At 42.6% G+C, this 16,790-nt stretch overlaps 1 protein-coding gene across 1 annotated transcript in view; it reads left to right on the top strand.

Moving 5' to 3' along the window:
- Window positions 1-16,790, top strand: part of lrp2b (low density lipoprotein receptor-related protein 2b) — a 99,609-nt gene that overhangs the window by 52,034 nt on the left and 30,785 nt on the right. The window contains exons 40-54 of the mRNA XM_063221434.1: window positions 588-859; window positions 1,702-1,950; window positions 2,235-2,411; window positions 3,017-3,248; window positions 6,238-6,403; window positions 6,883-7,041; window positions 7,418-7,707; window positions 8,312-8,512; window positions 9,173-9,415; window positions 9,846-9,971; window positions 10,741-10,860; window positions 13,566-13,697; window positions 14,284-14,488; window positions 15,389-15,684; window positions 16,513-16,725. Of these exons, the coding sequence (XP_063077504.1) occupies window positions 588-859; window positions 1,702-1,950; window positions 2,235-2,411; window positions 3,017-3,248; window positions 6,238-6,403; window positions 6,883-7,041; window positions 7,418-7,707; window positions 8,312-8,512; window positions 9,173-9,415; window positions 9,846-9,971; window positions 10,741-10,860; window positions 13,566-13,697; window positions 14,284-14,488; window positions 15,389-15,684; window positions 16,513-16,725 (3,081 nt within the window). The remainder of the gene's footprint in view (window positions 1-587; window positions 860-1,701; window positions 1,951-2,234; window positions 2,412-3,016; window positions 3,249-6,237; window positions 6,404-6,882; window positions 7,042-7,417; window positions 7,708-8,311; window positions 8,513-9,172; window positions 9,416-9,845; window positions 9,972-10,740; window positions 10,861-13,565; window positions 13,698-14,283; window positions 14,489-15,388; window positions 15,685-16,512; window positions 16,726-16,790) is intronic.

Below are 16,790 nucleotides of genomic sequence, written 5' to 3' on the forward strand. Positions count from 1 at the left end.
GTGTGTGTGTGTGTGTGTGTGTGTGTGTGTGTGTGTGTGTGTGTGTGTGTGTGTGTGTGTGTGTGTGTGTGTGTGTGTGTGTGTGTGTGTGTGTGTGTGTGTGTGTGTGTGTGTGTGTGTTTTGTATGAGAGAGCGAGAGTGCCTAAAGACTTATTTCACTGAAAATGTAAATGGTTAGCCAAAGGTGGTAAGTCTTGCCATTTCAAAGAATTATTATAAATATTATAGTACACTTGATAAATGTTTAACAGAACTCCATTCATGTTTGTTCATCACATTATTTTACAACACTTAACCTATACCGAATTTCAATATTGTTTATTGTTACTTGCTCCATGGAGGGGGCTTGGCCAGGAATTCTAATGATCCTGTCTGTCTGTCTGACTGTCTGTCTGCTTGTTTGTCTTTCTGTCTGTCTGTTTGTCCCCAGTGATTCCAATTGATTCTTATTTTTGTTGTATTGATTTATGTTTTTCTTGTAGCATAACACCTGAGAAAATGAGTCTTTAATCTTGCCATAATGTCTAGTCCAACATCCTTAAGATACAGTTGATGGATGGATTTTTCTTCTTCCCAACCTCCACAGGCAACCTGTACTTCACCAACGTGTTCCCGACGCAGACCTTCCTGGAGGTCCTCCGCCTCAACACCACGTACCGTCGGATCCTCCTCAAGAGCTCCTCGGACCGGCCGCGGGATCTGGCCGTGAGCCCCCGGCTCCGCTACCTGTTCTGGACGGACGCGGGCCAGAACCCCAAGATAGAGCGCGCCCTGCTGGACGGCACCAACCGCACCGTGCTGACCGCCGAGAGCCTGTCCTCGCCCCGCGGCCTCACCGTGGACTACACCAACAATCAGGTCAGGGGTGCATTTCTCCAAACCATAGTCGCTAACTAACTTAGCTACTTTGTTGTTTGCAATGCATTTTCCCTTTTGGCAACGCCCCAAGTTGGTAACTAGATAGCAACTACGCTTTCAAGAAATGCACCCCATATCACAATTTCTAATGTAGCCTCTGAGTACAGACAGGCCTATTCACACTTTGCTGAAAAGACTCAACTACATCCTTACAATATTGCTGACAATACAGAGTAGCCTGAATATCATCAACTTTCAAATCTCTTCGAGACTTGGTCTGACCAAGAGCATAACAATTAGCATTTCCCAAACAGAATTTCCCAAATGGCCTCCCTTGGTTTGCTAATGATTGTTTGCTTCCCAACAAAGTGGGAGGAGTTCCCGTATTTGTGGGAACTCAGAAAGTACTTGCATTGACTCTTGACCTGACTGGTAGCAACACTGAAGCTGTTGCATCACTAGGAGGGCACGGCCTGGCTAAAAACAGAGAGCCTTAAGTAACAGATTAAGACTTGATCGTTTCAATTTTGAGGAGAATAAAGTACTGAGGCTTTGCGCAAAGGGATTAAGAAATTTTAGAATATTTAAAGGGGGTTGTAGCCTCACTGGCGACTACACCAACAACCAGGTGAGATTGGCTTTTTGAACCATTAAACCTTCTTGGGTATACATTAAGTATCTTTTTTCAATGTAGACGAAGCACTACGCTACATAGTATGAGTTATTCAAGGCGACCATGTTTAGAGTGATTCGGCACTTTGAACTGAATTGAATTGATTTGAATTGAATTGAATGGATTTCAGTATAACTTACCTGAACTGATTTGAATCTTATTTCACCAGCTGTACTGGGCGGACGACGGGCTGGACATGATCTCCTGCATGAACCCGGACGGTACCGAGCGACGCATCGTGCTCTACGGCAGCCGCTACCCCGCCCCTTACGGCACCGCCATCTTGGGAAACTACCTGCTCTGGGTCGACAGGAAGCTGGGCAAAATCTTCCAGACCGTCAAGATGGATGATGGCGGGAACGGTACTCAACAACGTGAGACGATCCGAGACGGACTGCAGGGCCTGTCGGACGTGAAGGTACAGTAATAGTACCTTAATAACATGTATTTAGGTCCTGACTAATTTATTTATTTTATTATTTAATCTTTATTTCCATAAGATCCACCGTTAAAGGAGTTCTGTTGGGAAACAGTATGACATTCTTGCGGGGTTTTTATTTCCTGAAAAGTTAATGGTTTTGGTCATACAACACTGCACAATGCATCTTCTTTTGTGTGAGGGAAGCCCAATGCTATTATTGTAGGCCTACTCTGTGTCTACTATATTCAAAATGAATAACCTCTAACCTTTCAACTCTACAGGTGTTTGATCCCCATGTTCAGCCGATGTCGGCACAGCAGCTGGACTTCCACCCGTGCCTGGAGGATAACGGCCGCTGCCAGCAGTTCTGCTTCGGCATGCCGGGTCAGACGCCCGCTAAATGCGGCTGCGCCCATGGCTCGTTGCTCAGCAACGGTGTCACCTGTGGCTATGGACAGGTACAGCTTCACTTCCTCTTTCCATTTCCCATCCCTCCATCCCTCTGCCGTTTATCTCAACCCATCTCTACCTCCCTCTCTCCCTTATCAATTCTTCAATGCCTTCCTTCCCTGGTCCCTCTGGTATCCAACATCGCTGTCTCTACTTCCCATTACCACTGTACACTATATGCTGATGTAATGGCAATTAATTTTAATACAATATCATGCATTGTATAGTAGAGAGTGCAGTGGTATTTTATTCTTTGTTACTGAATGGCATTTAATGAGGGAAGAGAAAGGCAAAGAAAAAAGTAAAAGCCTTGTGCTCCAGTGGAGAGCATACTGTGACATGGCAACAGTACATGACAGCTAGCAGACTTGTATGAAATTCCGAATTGAATGAATTGAAATTCACAGTAATGCCATAATATGAACACTAGGTGGTGGTGTTCTATGGACTCTCAATAGGTGGTTAGATTTGATTAAAATCAAATAAATTCAAGGTAATGACACCACCTAGTGTTCGTATGATGGCATTACTTTGAATTTCAATTCACTCAATTCGAAATTTCGTACAAACCTGACAGCTAGGCCAATGCTATCTTATCTGTCGTTATTGGCAGGATGAGTACCTGATCTACACCACCGACTACACGGTTAACAGCGGTCGGCTGGACCCGGACGACCACTCGGCTCCGTTCCCAGCCGTGTATGTGGGGTCGGGTGTGATGGCGACGGAGTTTGACTTCCCGGACCGGAGGGTGTTCTTCACGCAGTACCAGGGCATCGGGCGGAGCAAGATCGGATACGTCAACACCGCAATGCCTGGCACCCCACCAACATTCATCGCCACTAGTGAGAAGCACTGTGCAATGCATCAGACAGGAAGACAGATAGACAGGCAGACAGACAGACAGACAGACAGACAGACAGATTGAACTTTATTTCATCACACTGACAGACAGATGGACCTTCATTTCTGCAGATGAAGATATGATGATTAGGGCTGGGTAAAATAATCAAGTTAATTGATTATCGATCGAATCGAATCAAAATTCACATAATCAATTCACAGGGCACAAAATCGATTATTTGGTTCTTTTTCTTTTTCTTCTTTTTGTTTCATTTAGGTCTATGGAAAATACCCAGTAGGTATTAGTCAATTAGGCCTAGGCCTACTTATTACAAATTAGCAATCTGTTAACACTGTCAAGCCACAGCCCTTTGAAATTTTTATATAAAAATAGGCAACAGCATCTGTTGGAGGAAATCCTGGCACCAATAAGGGAACGGATTGAATCGATTTGGAATGAATCGAATCGAATCGAATCGAAACGTGATTAATCGATTCAAAGCCCTAAGAATAGAATTTGAATCGATACAGGAACATGGCTGCTATATCCAGCCCTAATGATGATGATAGATAGCTACAATGTGTTGACAAACAGATAGACACAGACAAACAGACAGACAGACAGACAGACAGACAGACAGACAGACAGACAGACAGACAGACAGACAGACAGGCAGACAGACAGGCAGAAAGACAGACCTTCATAGGCATATCTTGCATATTTTTATTAATACAATGCATATAGATAATATACCATGCATATTAATAATTACATGATGCGACAAACTTTTGTTATACTGCACAATTGGTGTCAAATCAGAGATTGCTATTTCAGCTGATGAGCCCACCTCTTCTCAACTCTCTTCTTCTCCTCCACACTTCCTACAGTATCTCACTAACCACATCAGATGTGTTATCGATTGGTTGAACATAATTAATTCCACTAATCAAGTCATTTAATTACACTGATTGTAATCAATAGGGCTTGGACCATAGCCAAATGGCATAGATGTAGTGTCTTACCACATACCTATATGAGGTGCTTTTAGGAATGCAGCAAACTTTTGCAGGTCTTAATGCATCACAGGAACATGAAGCTAAAATGTTCATAATCAGAGGTGTTCAAAGTAAAAGTGAAAAGAAACGCCTTTTCCTTCCAACACAGGTAACTTACCTGAGTAACCAGTAGACCTGTGTACTTGTTTTACGATCAACTCACTCTGCTCTGGTTGGATAAAATTTAACGACACAGTCTAGGTAGTTAGTTAGTAGAGCTTAATTGTCCCAATGGGGGGTGGGGGGGATTTCTAATTCATTAGGTACAATGGAGTAAATAGTGTAACAGCTATATGATATCATGACCTAGTGCTGTAGTCACACCGTGAATTTACTTTTACTGTTGACTGACACCTCTGTTCATACGTATGTAATGCCAAACGTGAACTCTCCTTTGAAAAGTCTGGCTCATTTGAATGGTCTGTGATATTTTTGGAAACTGTTACATCACTAATGGACTAGGAGAGATGAGCTAATGGGATTTATTTAAATGATGTTATAATTTATTAATTAAGAATAAATGACTGTTTCTGACTTCCAACCACTAGTCTCTCTCTCTCTCTCTCTCTCTCTCTCTCTCTCTCTCTCTCTCTCTCTCTCTCTCTCTCTCTCTCTCTCTCTCTCTCTCTCTCTCTCTCTCTCTCCTTACAGTATATCTGCATGGAAGTCTGTGCTACCATAATGCAAATGATAAAATTGAACATATTGTTACAAAGTGCACAATGCACATTACACTACCCTGGGTGTATAGTACACTGCATCTGACACTTTTCCACTTTGTGTTTAATCCTGTATTTATATACATTTAATGACAAGCCAAGGCAATATACAGTTTTTCTCGATTGGTTTGGCAAATTTCTTGAAACTGAGATGACATTTTCAAAACAACATGGACAAATCTCCAAACCAACTTGCAATTTCCCACAACAGAATGGCATTTTTCATTGCTTTCATCAAATTTCAAATGCTTTGTACATGTCTCAAATGTTTAGTGCATCTCGGCAGATGGCTATGTACAAGTACCCTACAGTTGACACATTGAGCATACATTTAGCACATTTTCCAAATAAATTGACCTTTCTTATCTAAACGAATTAGACAATTCTCAGTGTAATGGTTGCCCTCTCCAAAACATGTCAGCATGATTTCATTGTGTGAGTCATCATATGCAAAGTAGTCTACACAATTGTCAAAACAGTCAAGGACATAATATTTAAAGAATTTCTTTACTGTAATCAGTAAATTAATGACAGTGTTCAACAGGCCAGATGGTATTGTAACTTTACTAGTTTGTAGAAAATAATTTTACAACCGTGTATACTACAGTTTCCTCTGTTATTTGGCTAATTTCTTGACATTTTTTCAAACGGCATTCTGTGGAAGGAATTTAGTTTCCACACACGGGTAAACTGTTTTTGGAGTGATATGAGCAAGTGATGAGGATGCATGTAGTTATGCTGAACCATCCAGTTTATTTTGACAGAAGGACTAAATGAATGCAAACGAGCCAAAGCAATTGAGAAGGATCTATGCCATTTTGATGGTACTGACCATGTATGTGGAAGGTCTGGTGCTGATTCAAGAATGAGCTGTTTTGGGAGGTATATGACATTTTGCTAGTTATCTGAACTGTTGTGCAGAAGTGTAAGAATGTTTAGCCAAATGACCCAAAATTTATAGAAATGTCATCTCGGTTTCAAGAAATTAGCCAAACCAATCGAGAAAAACTGTAATATAATATAATATAATATAATATAATATAATATAATATAATATAATATAATATAATATAATATAATATAATATAATATAATATAATGTCATATAACATAAATTATATTATATTATATAATAAAGAAGAATAAGATAAAGAATCTAATATAACGAAATGTAATCTATGCAGCACTAACTCTCATCTCTCCATCCTCCTTGCAGACCTGCAGGATCCCGAGGGTCTGGCGTATGACTGGATCCATAAGCGGCTGTATTTCACTGACTACTACAACCGCAGTGTGCAGGCCATGGGGGTGGACGGCCAGAACCGGGTCTTTGTGGCCCATGCCAACCGACCCAGAGGCATCGTGGTGGACCCCTGCTACGGGTAAACAATGGGATGAATGGATAGATAGATAGATAGATAGATAGATAGATAGATAGATAGATAGATAGATAGATAGATAGATAGATAGATAGATAGATAGATAGATAGATAGATAGATAGATAGATAGATAGATAGATAGATAGATAGATAGATTAAGTACTGCCCTTGCACAAAGCTGTTCTGTGCCCATACAGTACATCTGGTAAAATTACACAACATGAACATCCACAATGGGATGATAGAGACACAATGACAGAGCAAAAATGGTGCACAGATACTGTATGCAGAGGTAGTTCATTGTAATCATGCGTCATCAGTTTCTCAACGTTCTTCTGACATGTGTTCTTCTGGCTCGGGTGATCCAGGATGATGAGAATGTACTGATGACCACCTGCCCAGAGAAATGCAATGCAAAAAAAGCTCACAAGTGAGAGGGTAAAGTGAGGAGAATGACATTAAACATGATATCTCCTCTCAGGTATCTGTACTGGACAGACTGGGCTTCACCTGCCAAGATCGAGCGAGCCACGCTGGGCGGAAACTTCCGGACGGCCATCATCAACTCCAGCCTGTCCATGCCCAACGCGCTCTCCATAGACTACGAGGAGAGGCTGCTCTACTGGGCAGACTCCACTCTGTGAGTAGTGCTCTTGCTACTACTACAGATGGGCTGTACTGGTAGCCAACCGATCAGATTAAAACCATTGCTGACTATGTAGTTGTATTGTAACGGTAGTCAGCCATCGTAGAATGCTGTATATCAATTCTCTAACTACATTAAGTTTAATTAGGTGCTGTTTAACAAAGTATGTAATAATTTGGTAGTCTATGTACTTGCATTGAAGTTGAACTGTTAGGATTAGGGTTAGTTTTGGGATCTTACAATCTTGGGTTGTTTCTATGCTAGTAACATAAGAGAACATGGTGTTATTTTATTGCTGAGCGGCCATTGATGTAAAGCCCCACTGAACTCTCTCCTCTCTCCCTTCCTGACTCTTCTCTTCAATATTCAGGGATAAGATCGAGCGTTCCTCCCTGACGGGGGAGAATCGAGAGGTGATCGTCAGTTACACCCAGTACCCGTTTGCGGTGAGCGTCTACAAGCAGGACATCTTCTGGTCCGACTGGACCACACGGGCCCTTTACCGGGCCAACAAGGACGACGGCTCCGGCGTGGTGGTGATGGTGGAGGGACTCCAGTACCGGCCCAACGACGTCCACGTCTTCAGCAGCTCCAAACAGCAGGCCTGCTCCAGCCCCTGCCAGCAGTTCAATGGAGGGTGCAGCCATGTGTGTGTGCCAGGTGAGACCGTTTATGTGTGTGTGTGTGTGTGTCTGTGTGTAACTATACTAGTAGTGTGTGTGTGCTAGTGTATTTGTGTGTGTGTCTGTTGAATAAAAGTTGAATTGAGGTAAGACGCAACCATACATTTGTGTAGCAGGTGCGTGTGTGTGTGTGTGTGTGTGTGTGTGTGTGTGTGTGTGTGTGTGTGTGTGTGTGTGTGTGTGTGTGTGTGTGTGTGTGTGTGTGTGTGTGTGTGTGTGTGTGTGTGTGTGTGTGTGTGTGTGTGTGAAATGGAACTCAAACTAAGACTGGACTGAAATGAATATGGGAATCCAAAAAGCAAATGAATGGAATGTTAATAGATGTAATCATACCGGATAAATCACAGATTCATCCTGATCCCAATATTCCAAAATTTCAGTGCAGTAAGCATTGCAGTATGAAAGTCTAGCAAATTATTGATTTTGTTTAACAAGTCAGACAAGCGGCATGTACTCGTGTAACATGTGAACCCTAAAAGAAAAGTGTTACAAAGTACTTCCATAAAAATAATGTAATGAGATATGCCTCAATACATCAATACAATATATCATAAGCAATGTTTCCCGCCATCCCACTACAGGTCCGGCGGGTGCGGAGTGCCAGTGTCCCCAGGGCAGCTGGTACCTGGCCAACAACGGCAAAGACTGCGTCAAGGACAACGGGCACCGCTGCCAGCCCGACCAGTTCACCTGCCTGGACGGAGGCTGCATCAGCCCGAGGTGGAAGTGTGATGGCTACCAGGACTGCTTTGACGGCTCTGACGAACTGGAGAGAGTTTGTGGTAAGTGGGAAGTCTGAAAGCTATAGTAAGGGCCATGAGTGGGGTGTGAGGGTGGGGAGGGGTATGGGTAAGGGGGTTACTGCTCCCATGAGCTGGAGAGAGTGTGTGGTGAGTGGTCTTTAACATCTGTGTGTGTGTGTGTGTGTGTGTGTGTGTGTGTGTGTGTGTGTGTGTGTGTGTGTGTGTGTGTGTGTGTGTGTGTGTGTGTGTGTGTGTGTGTGTGTGTGTGTGTGTGTGTGTGTGTGTGTGTGTGTTTCTGTGTGTTTCTGTGTGTGTGTGTGTGTGCCTGTGTGTCTGTTTGCGTGTATGTTCATGTCTGTGTGTCTGTGTGTCTGTGTGTGCGTGTGTTGTGTGTTGTGGTGAGTTCTCAAGAATCTCAAGGGGTGTTTGGGATTAGGGAGTTGTACGTACAGGTATATGAATGCAATAGTACAGTTTGACTGGTTCTCAGATTAGTGACCTGCGTTGGAAGGACTTTTTTTTCACTTTTACTTTTACCTCTTAGCACTAAGGAATTGTGGCACCCTATTAAACAAAGGCGCATGTACGGTAGTTTGTTCGCAGGCACTAGTTTGTGAACTATAATTCATGGTATAACACTGTCTATATCTACCTCTTGTAGTAATTCTATTGAAGTGCTGCTCTCCATTGTCCTCTCAGCTTTCCACACCTGTTCTGCCATGGACTTCACCTGTGATAACGGCCGCTGCCTGCCGCTGTCCTACGCGTGTGACTACGTGGACGACTGCGGTGACAACAGTGACGAGCGCGGCTGCCCGTTCCCCACCTGCCACCCCTCGGACGAGTTCACCTGCGCCAACGGACGATGCATCAGTGCCGCCTTCGTCTGCGATGGATTCAACGACTGCCGAGACAACGCAACCTCGGACGAGATCAACTGCCGTACGTACAGTACAAAATTGATATATACAGGAAGTGTGAGATGGCTGGCATCATTGCTCATCCCATTTTATGGTACACTTTTTGATTAGAGAAAATCAATACATTTTTCATATTACAAAATAAATAAATAAAAAAAATAATAATTTTGCCATTTGTAAAAATACAAAATTTAAAGACAGAGTTTATGTAAACAGAAAGTTTGCCTTGCTTGCTCGACGACATCACCCTTTCTATTCATATTATGAATCATAATGCACCATGAGCATACGTCTGTGTACATTCTGTGTGGTGCTCTACCATGCACAAAGTTGACTTAGAATTTGCTTGGCAATGCGTTCATGCACGAACAGTGTACACACACACACGCACATATCCTGCAGTAACCATGTCCCCGGCCTCAGTGTAAATATCTTCTATTCTCCTCTCTCAGCGGACAGAACCTGCTCCCCTTCCCAGGTGAAGTGTCAGAACACCAACATCTGCCTGGAACCCAACCGACTTTGTGACGGCTACAACGACTGTGGAGACAACAGCGACGAGAACCCCATCTTCTGCTGTGAGTATATACAGCAGGGGTGGGCAATTTTGTTGGGCAAAGGGCCACACTGGGTTTTGATTATTGACCGAAAGAGCCAGATATCGCAGGCAACTTGCCTCTGTCATTAATAAGAAATGATTTGTACTGACGTAATTGGTAGGCTATTTTGGTCCTTCGTCTACAAAAGTACAGTATATTGTCATTATACCCAACTTCTTACTGTATCTGCAGCATCTTGCTCTGTTGGCTGCTGTGAATGACAGCTACACACTATATAATGTGTGTAGTGAGTGACAATCAAAACATCTACTTGTACGTCTAAATTGCTAATCTATGTCAAGTCAAGTCAAGTCGGTTTTATTGTCAATTTCTTTACATGCAGTGGTCATACAAAGAATTGACATTATGTGTCTGACTTTCCCATGCAGACATACACATAGACTTTAGGTATGGACATAGGCAATTAGACATAGACAGTACACATACATTACTCCTAGTGTACCTATACAAAACCTTTCAGACATATTTGTATATAGTGCAGACTGGGCAACAGCAGACATACATAGAACATTTATTAAGAAGAGCTATTGTTGTGCATTTCCAGTTACATGATGTCCTATTGTGACGTTTCTGACATATTGATAGTAGCATTGTGAAATAATAATAAATATATGTGGTCCTGTTGAACTGTTGAAGCAGTTTGAGCTGTATGATGTACGAAGTGTGTGAATGAAATACAGTTGGTATTATTTGTTTTCTTACACATTTCTCTCATATTTTTCCCCAGTGAGCAGGACATGTCCCCCAGACACGTTCCGCTGTGACCAGGGCAAATGCATCCCCCAGGACTGGGTGTGTGATTACATCAAGGACTGTGCAGACGGCACTGACGAGCCCAACTCCTGTGGTGAGCATATGCACAACAAGCTTTATTTAGTGTCTGTGTGTGTGTGTACGTGTGTGTGTGTGTGTGTGTGTGTGTGTGTGTGTGTGTGTGTGTGTGTGTGTGTGTGTGTGTGTGTGTGTGTGTGTGTGTCTTCAGCCTGCCTCCTGTGGTGAGCACATGCAGGATCTTTACTTTTTACACTCCTCTATCAATCACCAGAGTCATTTCTTCCTCCTTCACCTCCACCGCAGCTGTCTTTCATGTGCCTCTATTGTTTATTCTCATCTTCCTTGTCTCCTTCCTCGTCTCTTTTGCTCTCTTCTTTTCTCCCTGTAACAATTTTGCTCTCTCTCTTCTACATCTCTTCGAGGCTTGTTCTGACCAAGAGTATAACAATTAACATTTCCCAAACGGCATGGTTGACCTGCCTCCCTTGGTTTGCTACTGGTTGTTTGCTTCCCAATCAAGTGGGTTCCAGATTTTTACGGAGATCAGAAACGATATTTGTGTTGCTCTTGGCCTGACTAGAAGCAATGCTGAAGGTGTTGTGTCACTAGGTGGACACAGCCTGGCTACATAGATGTAGGATTATGGTTCCTGTCAGGTAGTGTGTAAATATGTTATTACATGTGTGAATGTATGTGAGTGAACTAAAACTAAACAGAAAAATAAAGCATTACTCTTTATTGCCACTCCTATATAACATATGTCATCTTGTATGCTTGCTGTAATTACCAAATTGTAATGACCACAATCTGTTACTTAGACTTTCTGTGATATAACACTTTTGTTATGATGTAATTGAGCATTTCCAGCAAACATTGAGTGGAGATGGTTTGCGTTGGCTAAAATATCTTACTCTATCTACCCTCCTTTCCCCCCTCTTCTCTCTACCCTTCCGTAAAATATAGTATATTTTGAGCAGATGCTACTTTCTTTGTTCTCGCCTTTCTAATATACCTTCTTCTTCCCTCCTGGGAGTTATGCAGTAGTACAATGCGGTCTACAATGTGTCTTTGTCAGTTTGCATTGTGCTGCATTGCAGAGATTTGATAGAAGTTGGCCATCTTTTAACCCTAAAGCGACCAACTGGGGTCATTTATGACCCCGGGCACATATTTTCATACACCATTTCTGCAATTTTCATCAGCAAAACTTGTCCTTCTAGGAGTTTGTCAATACATATGTCGTGCATGTTGTGCATGATTTTTGTGAGATTTGGACCATCTATATGGGATTTATAATCAAAACACCTCTGGGGTCATTTATGACCCCGAGAGGATCCATGAGATACTCAACATTATAATGTCCATTGTTATTGTAATTTTCAAACTCTGGTTTTTGTATTTTGTGTCTTGGGGCAGTCCATGGTCAGCAGACCTAAAATATTCATAATATAAACATTTATAGTATTAAAATATAATATGTTATATAAATAAATAGGGCACCCCTGCGATAGCCAACAAAGCATATTGTGAGGGCACCCAGGTAGCATTTCCTCTGTTATTGCTCCATATTTGTTGATATCATGGCACAGTGGTCCTAGACACATGATGAGAATATGAAATGGAAGTCATCCTGATGAACAAAGAGGGAGTAAACAAGTAATTGGTGTAGAAATCAATGGCGTTTTTAGAATTTTCCTTATTATATGGCTAAACAAAGGCTGAAGCATCAGTTGAATCATTTATTTGCTCTAATACATATGGAAGACACCTTTTCACAGCTACAATGTCCAGAAAAAGTTTCAGAGAAATTTTGAGTGTGCATAAGGTTATATGTTTGAGACATGGTTTTCTCTATGTAAATTACCATATTCTCTGATCATGTGATTTCATGAACCCAGAAATGTTGAGTACCCTAAAGTTTTATTGCAGAAATATCATCTATGGGCCTAATGGATAGAATTTAGCTTGGTTTCCTAAAGTTTCACTTTGAGCAATTTCCATAATTAGCATAAATATACTGTATTATTATGGTAAGACTACTACAAGTGAATAGGCTAAAAATTGTAAATGATAGATATCACCATGAAACTTTCTCAGTTGATTACTGACGATGAGAGAAGAAAAAAATGTATTGGATGTTTTTTTGTATTTTGATGTTTACATATGCAAATGAGGGCATATATCATATTTAGCATATACGTATGTAAGTTTGACTAATTTTTAGCAAAACAATAAAATGTTCAAATTCACATTTTTTTGCTTAAGATGAGGGACAAGTATGTGCAAGATGTAAATAAATTTGAATGAACCCCCCAAAATTATTTATATAGTGGTATTTCTACATAAACTCCTTGGGGTCATAAATGACCCCGCTTGGTCAGATTAGTCGCAAAAACAGGCCGGTCGCTTGAGGGTTAAAAAAAAAGTCAGGCAATGCTGATAAGCTTTTGTCCTGGAATGTCCAAGACTACAAGGTTTGAACTCATTGGTGCTGGATGCTGTGATGCATTTGAATTAAAAATGTGGGTATGTTAGAGCAGTGGGAACCCATTCTAATTCAATAGGAGGGTCTTAGCATGGGTCTATGTGCTTCAGAGGCTGAAATATGTTGGTTTTCTTAAGCTGAGGGCACTTTTTCCAAAAAGGGATTGGGGATTTAGCAGGCGTTTTTGTAGGTGCCTTTGGTTAAAATGGTTTAACCAGGTGCTCTTCCATTTTTCCTTCTTTTATTTTCTCCTTTTCTTCCATCCTTCCTTCCATTCGTCCCCTACTCTGTAGTTGACATGGTGACCACCTGTGCGGTGGGACAGTTCACCTGTGTGAATGGCAACTGCGTGCCCCCCTCCCTCGTCTGCGACGGCAACAACGATTGTGGGGACGGCAGTGATGAGGCCCCTGAGCTGCAGTGCGGTGAGTGAGGAGAGTACCGTGTGTGTGTGTGTGTGTGTGTGTGTGTGTGTGTGTGTGTGCATATTGTCTTTATTCCTCTATGTGCCTAATCTATATGGTAGCTTAGAAGCAGACTTTTGTGAATTAAAATTCACAGTAATTAATTAGAATACACAGTAATGCCATAATACGAAGACTAGGTGGTGGTGTTCTATGTACTCTCAATGGGTGGTGTAGATTAAATTCAGAGAAATTCAAGGTAATGACAAAATGTGAACACTAGATGGCGCTGTATATTTATCTGTGTGTGTCTATTCCTGACACCTGTTGGGCTGCTTCCACCACCACCTAGTGTTCGTATATTATGACATTACTTTTCATTTCAATTCAGAATTTTCGTACAAGCCTGCTTACAAGACGGTAAGGTCCCTCCACTAGAATAGTGTGTGTGTGTGTGTGTGTGTGTGTGTGTGTGTGTGTGTGTGTGTGTGTGTGTGTGTGTGTGTGTGTGTGTGTGTGTGTGTGTGTGTGTGTGTGTGTGTGTGTGTATATGTGTGTGTATATGTGTGTGTGTGCGTGTGTTCTTCATGCTTGTGTGTCTCCACAGCTGACAGGACGTGTTCCCCTGGCCAGTTCGAGTGTCCTCCTCCGTGGCGTCCGGGTTTCCCGCGCTGCATCTCCCGTAACCTGGTGTGTGACGGGGAGCGGGACTGCGCAGACGCCTCAGACGAGCTGCAGAACTGCCCCAACCGCACCTGCCACATGGACGAGTTCGCCTGCGCCAACGGACTCTGTGTGCTACTACCTTACCGGTAAGTGCAGAGTATCTCTTCCTCCTAGCTATAGCTAAAGACGACTTAACGGTGCACTGTGTAATATTTGTAGTTGTTTCTTTCCAGAATTCATGCTGCCCATTCACAAATGTTACCGTTTTCATAAATACTTACCACCACCATCAAATTCTAAGTATTGACTATGACTGGGACAATTGAACTTTTCATACACGAAAAGGAGGATCTTCCATTTTTAGCTGCAAAAATGACTCTACTTGGACCAAACTGGAAAATATGTGTTTATTACATAGTAAACTTTCATGTAAAGACCAAATTTGGCAATAGGTAGCCCCGTTTCAATGTGGAGCATAGTTGCAGTACCTTTTTTGACCATTTCCTGCACAGTGTCCCTTTAAAGGTGCACTGTGTAATATTTGGAGTTCTTTATTTCCAGAATTACAGAATTACCTTTTTCACAAATACTTACCACCAATATCAAATTCGTATTTGTTATAATTGCACTTTAAATTGCACTTTTTATACATGAAAAGCGGGATCTTCTTCATTGTCCGCCATTTTGAATTTCCAGAAATCGTATAATGTAAAGATCAAATTTGGCAGCACAGTTTCAATGAGCAGCATAGTTGCAGTACTTACTCTGACCACCATCCTACACAGTGCACCTTTAAGTAACAGATTAAGACATAGCCATTAGACATAGCCTACAATTTTGGTGAAAGGTTAAGACATACCCTGCAATTTTGGTGACAGTAAGTTTATAACACAGGCTTTGTGTAAAGGGGTCAACTGCTACCCGTACAATTTTTTTTCATGATCTGTAAGCTGTGACAATGTGAGTGGTGATATGAGTGCTCCAGAGACCTGCTCCAGTGTGCGTATTATACTGTATCATGACATCCTGTCTTTATTTCCCCTTAGCTGTGACCGTGTGAATGACTGCGGTGATGGTAGTGACGAGAGGGGCTGCACCTACGAGACCTGCTCCAGTGAAGAGTTCACCTGCCAGAACGGCATGTGCGTGCCCTCTTGGTGGAAGTGCGACGGCGCGGAGGACTGCCTGGACGGCTCGGACGAGCTGGAGTCTCTGTGCCACAGCGTGGTGCCCACCTGTGCCCCTGGCCAGTTCATGTGCCAGACGGGCGAGTGTATCGACATCCACAAGGTGTGCAACCAGCAGAGGGACTGCTCGGACAACAGCGACGAGAAGGGATGCGGTGAGTATATTTCACCTCTTTGCGCAAAGCCTACCAGGGCTCTAAATTAACCAACCAGGCTAATGCTGGTGAAATTTAAGTTTTGCTGGTAGAAAAGAAGACTTACTAGCCACTTTGACCCATTAGAGACTCTGTGTTTGGCTGGAAATATTAACATCTAGTAGCCATTTTAGCTGTTGATTAAAAAATAATAATTTAAAGCCCTGGTTATAACCTGTCACCAAAACTATATTGACCAAGTTTTAATCTGTTACACAAGGCTCTCTGCACTTGTTGTTATGATGTGGTTGAGTGCTTTCAACAGAGAGTAAATGGGCCCGCAGAGAGGCTATATAAACAGTCCACTTTACTATGCTCTTCTCTGATCTGAGATGAGTTACAAGGTACCTCTCTGGTGTTTGTGTGTCCCTGCAGTCAGTCTGGAAAACACTGCTAGTTTGTTTGCATTTAGTCTAACTCATCATAGCATTGGGTATCATTGAAGGGCTGAAGTTAGAAGTGAAGAAGCTCCGACCTTGCCGAGGCCAACCGGTAGGGCACTCGCCTGCCAAGCGGCGGACCTAGGTTCGATTCCCGGCACGGGTCCTTTGCCGACCCCTCCCCGTCTCTCTCCCAATTCGCTTCCTGTCCACCTCTCACACTGTCCTATCAAATAAAGTTAAAAAAGACCAAGAAAAAATCTTTTAAAAAATAAGTGAAGAAGCTCTTGTATATCCTGTTTGTCTCCTTTGTCTCATCTCTCATTTTACCTCTTCACCACACAATTCCATTTGCCCACAATTGACACAATTCCCTATTGCCCTTCCCCTTCACCCACTCTCTCCTCAGGCATAAACGAGTGCAGGAACCCTGCCCTGAGCCAGTGTGCCCAGCTCTGCGAGGACACTCTGACAGGTTACCGGTGCTCGTGCGAGGCTGGCTACCGCCTGATGCCCGACGGCAAGGCGTGCGAGGACGTGGACGAGTGCAACGAGACGCCCGCCGTGTGCAGCCAGATCTGCGACAACGTGGTCGGCTCCTTCCGCTGCACCTGTGCACCAGGTCACATTTCATGACATTGCACTACATTACATGACATTACATTAAATTACATTTCATTGCTTTTG

Source organism: Engraulis encrasicolus, chromosome 17 (assembly GCF_034702125.1).
Source record: "Engraulis encrasicolus isolate BLACKSEA-1 chromosome 17, IST_EnEncr_1.0, whole genome shotgun sequence".
Classification (NCBI taxonomy): domain Eukaryota; kingdom Metazoa; phylum Chordata; class Actinopteri; order Clupeiformes; family Engraulidae; genus Engraulis; species Engraulis encrasicolus.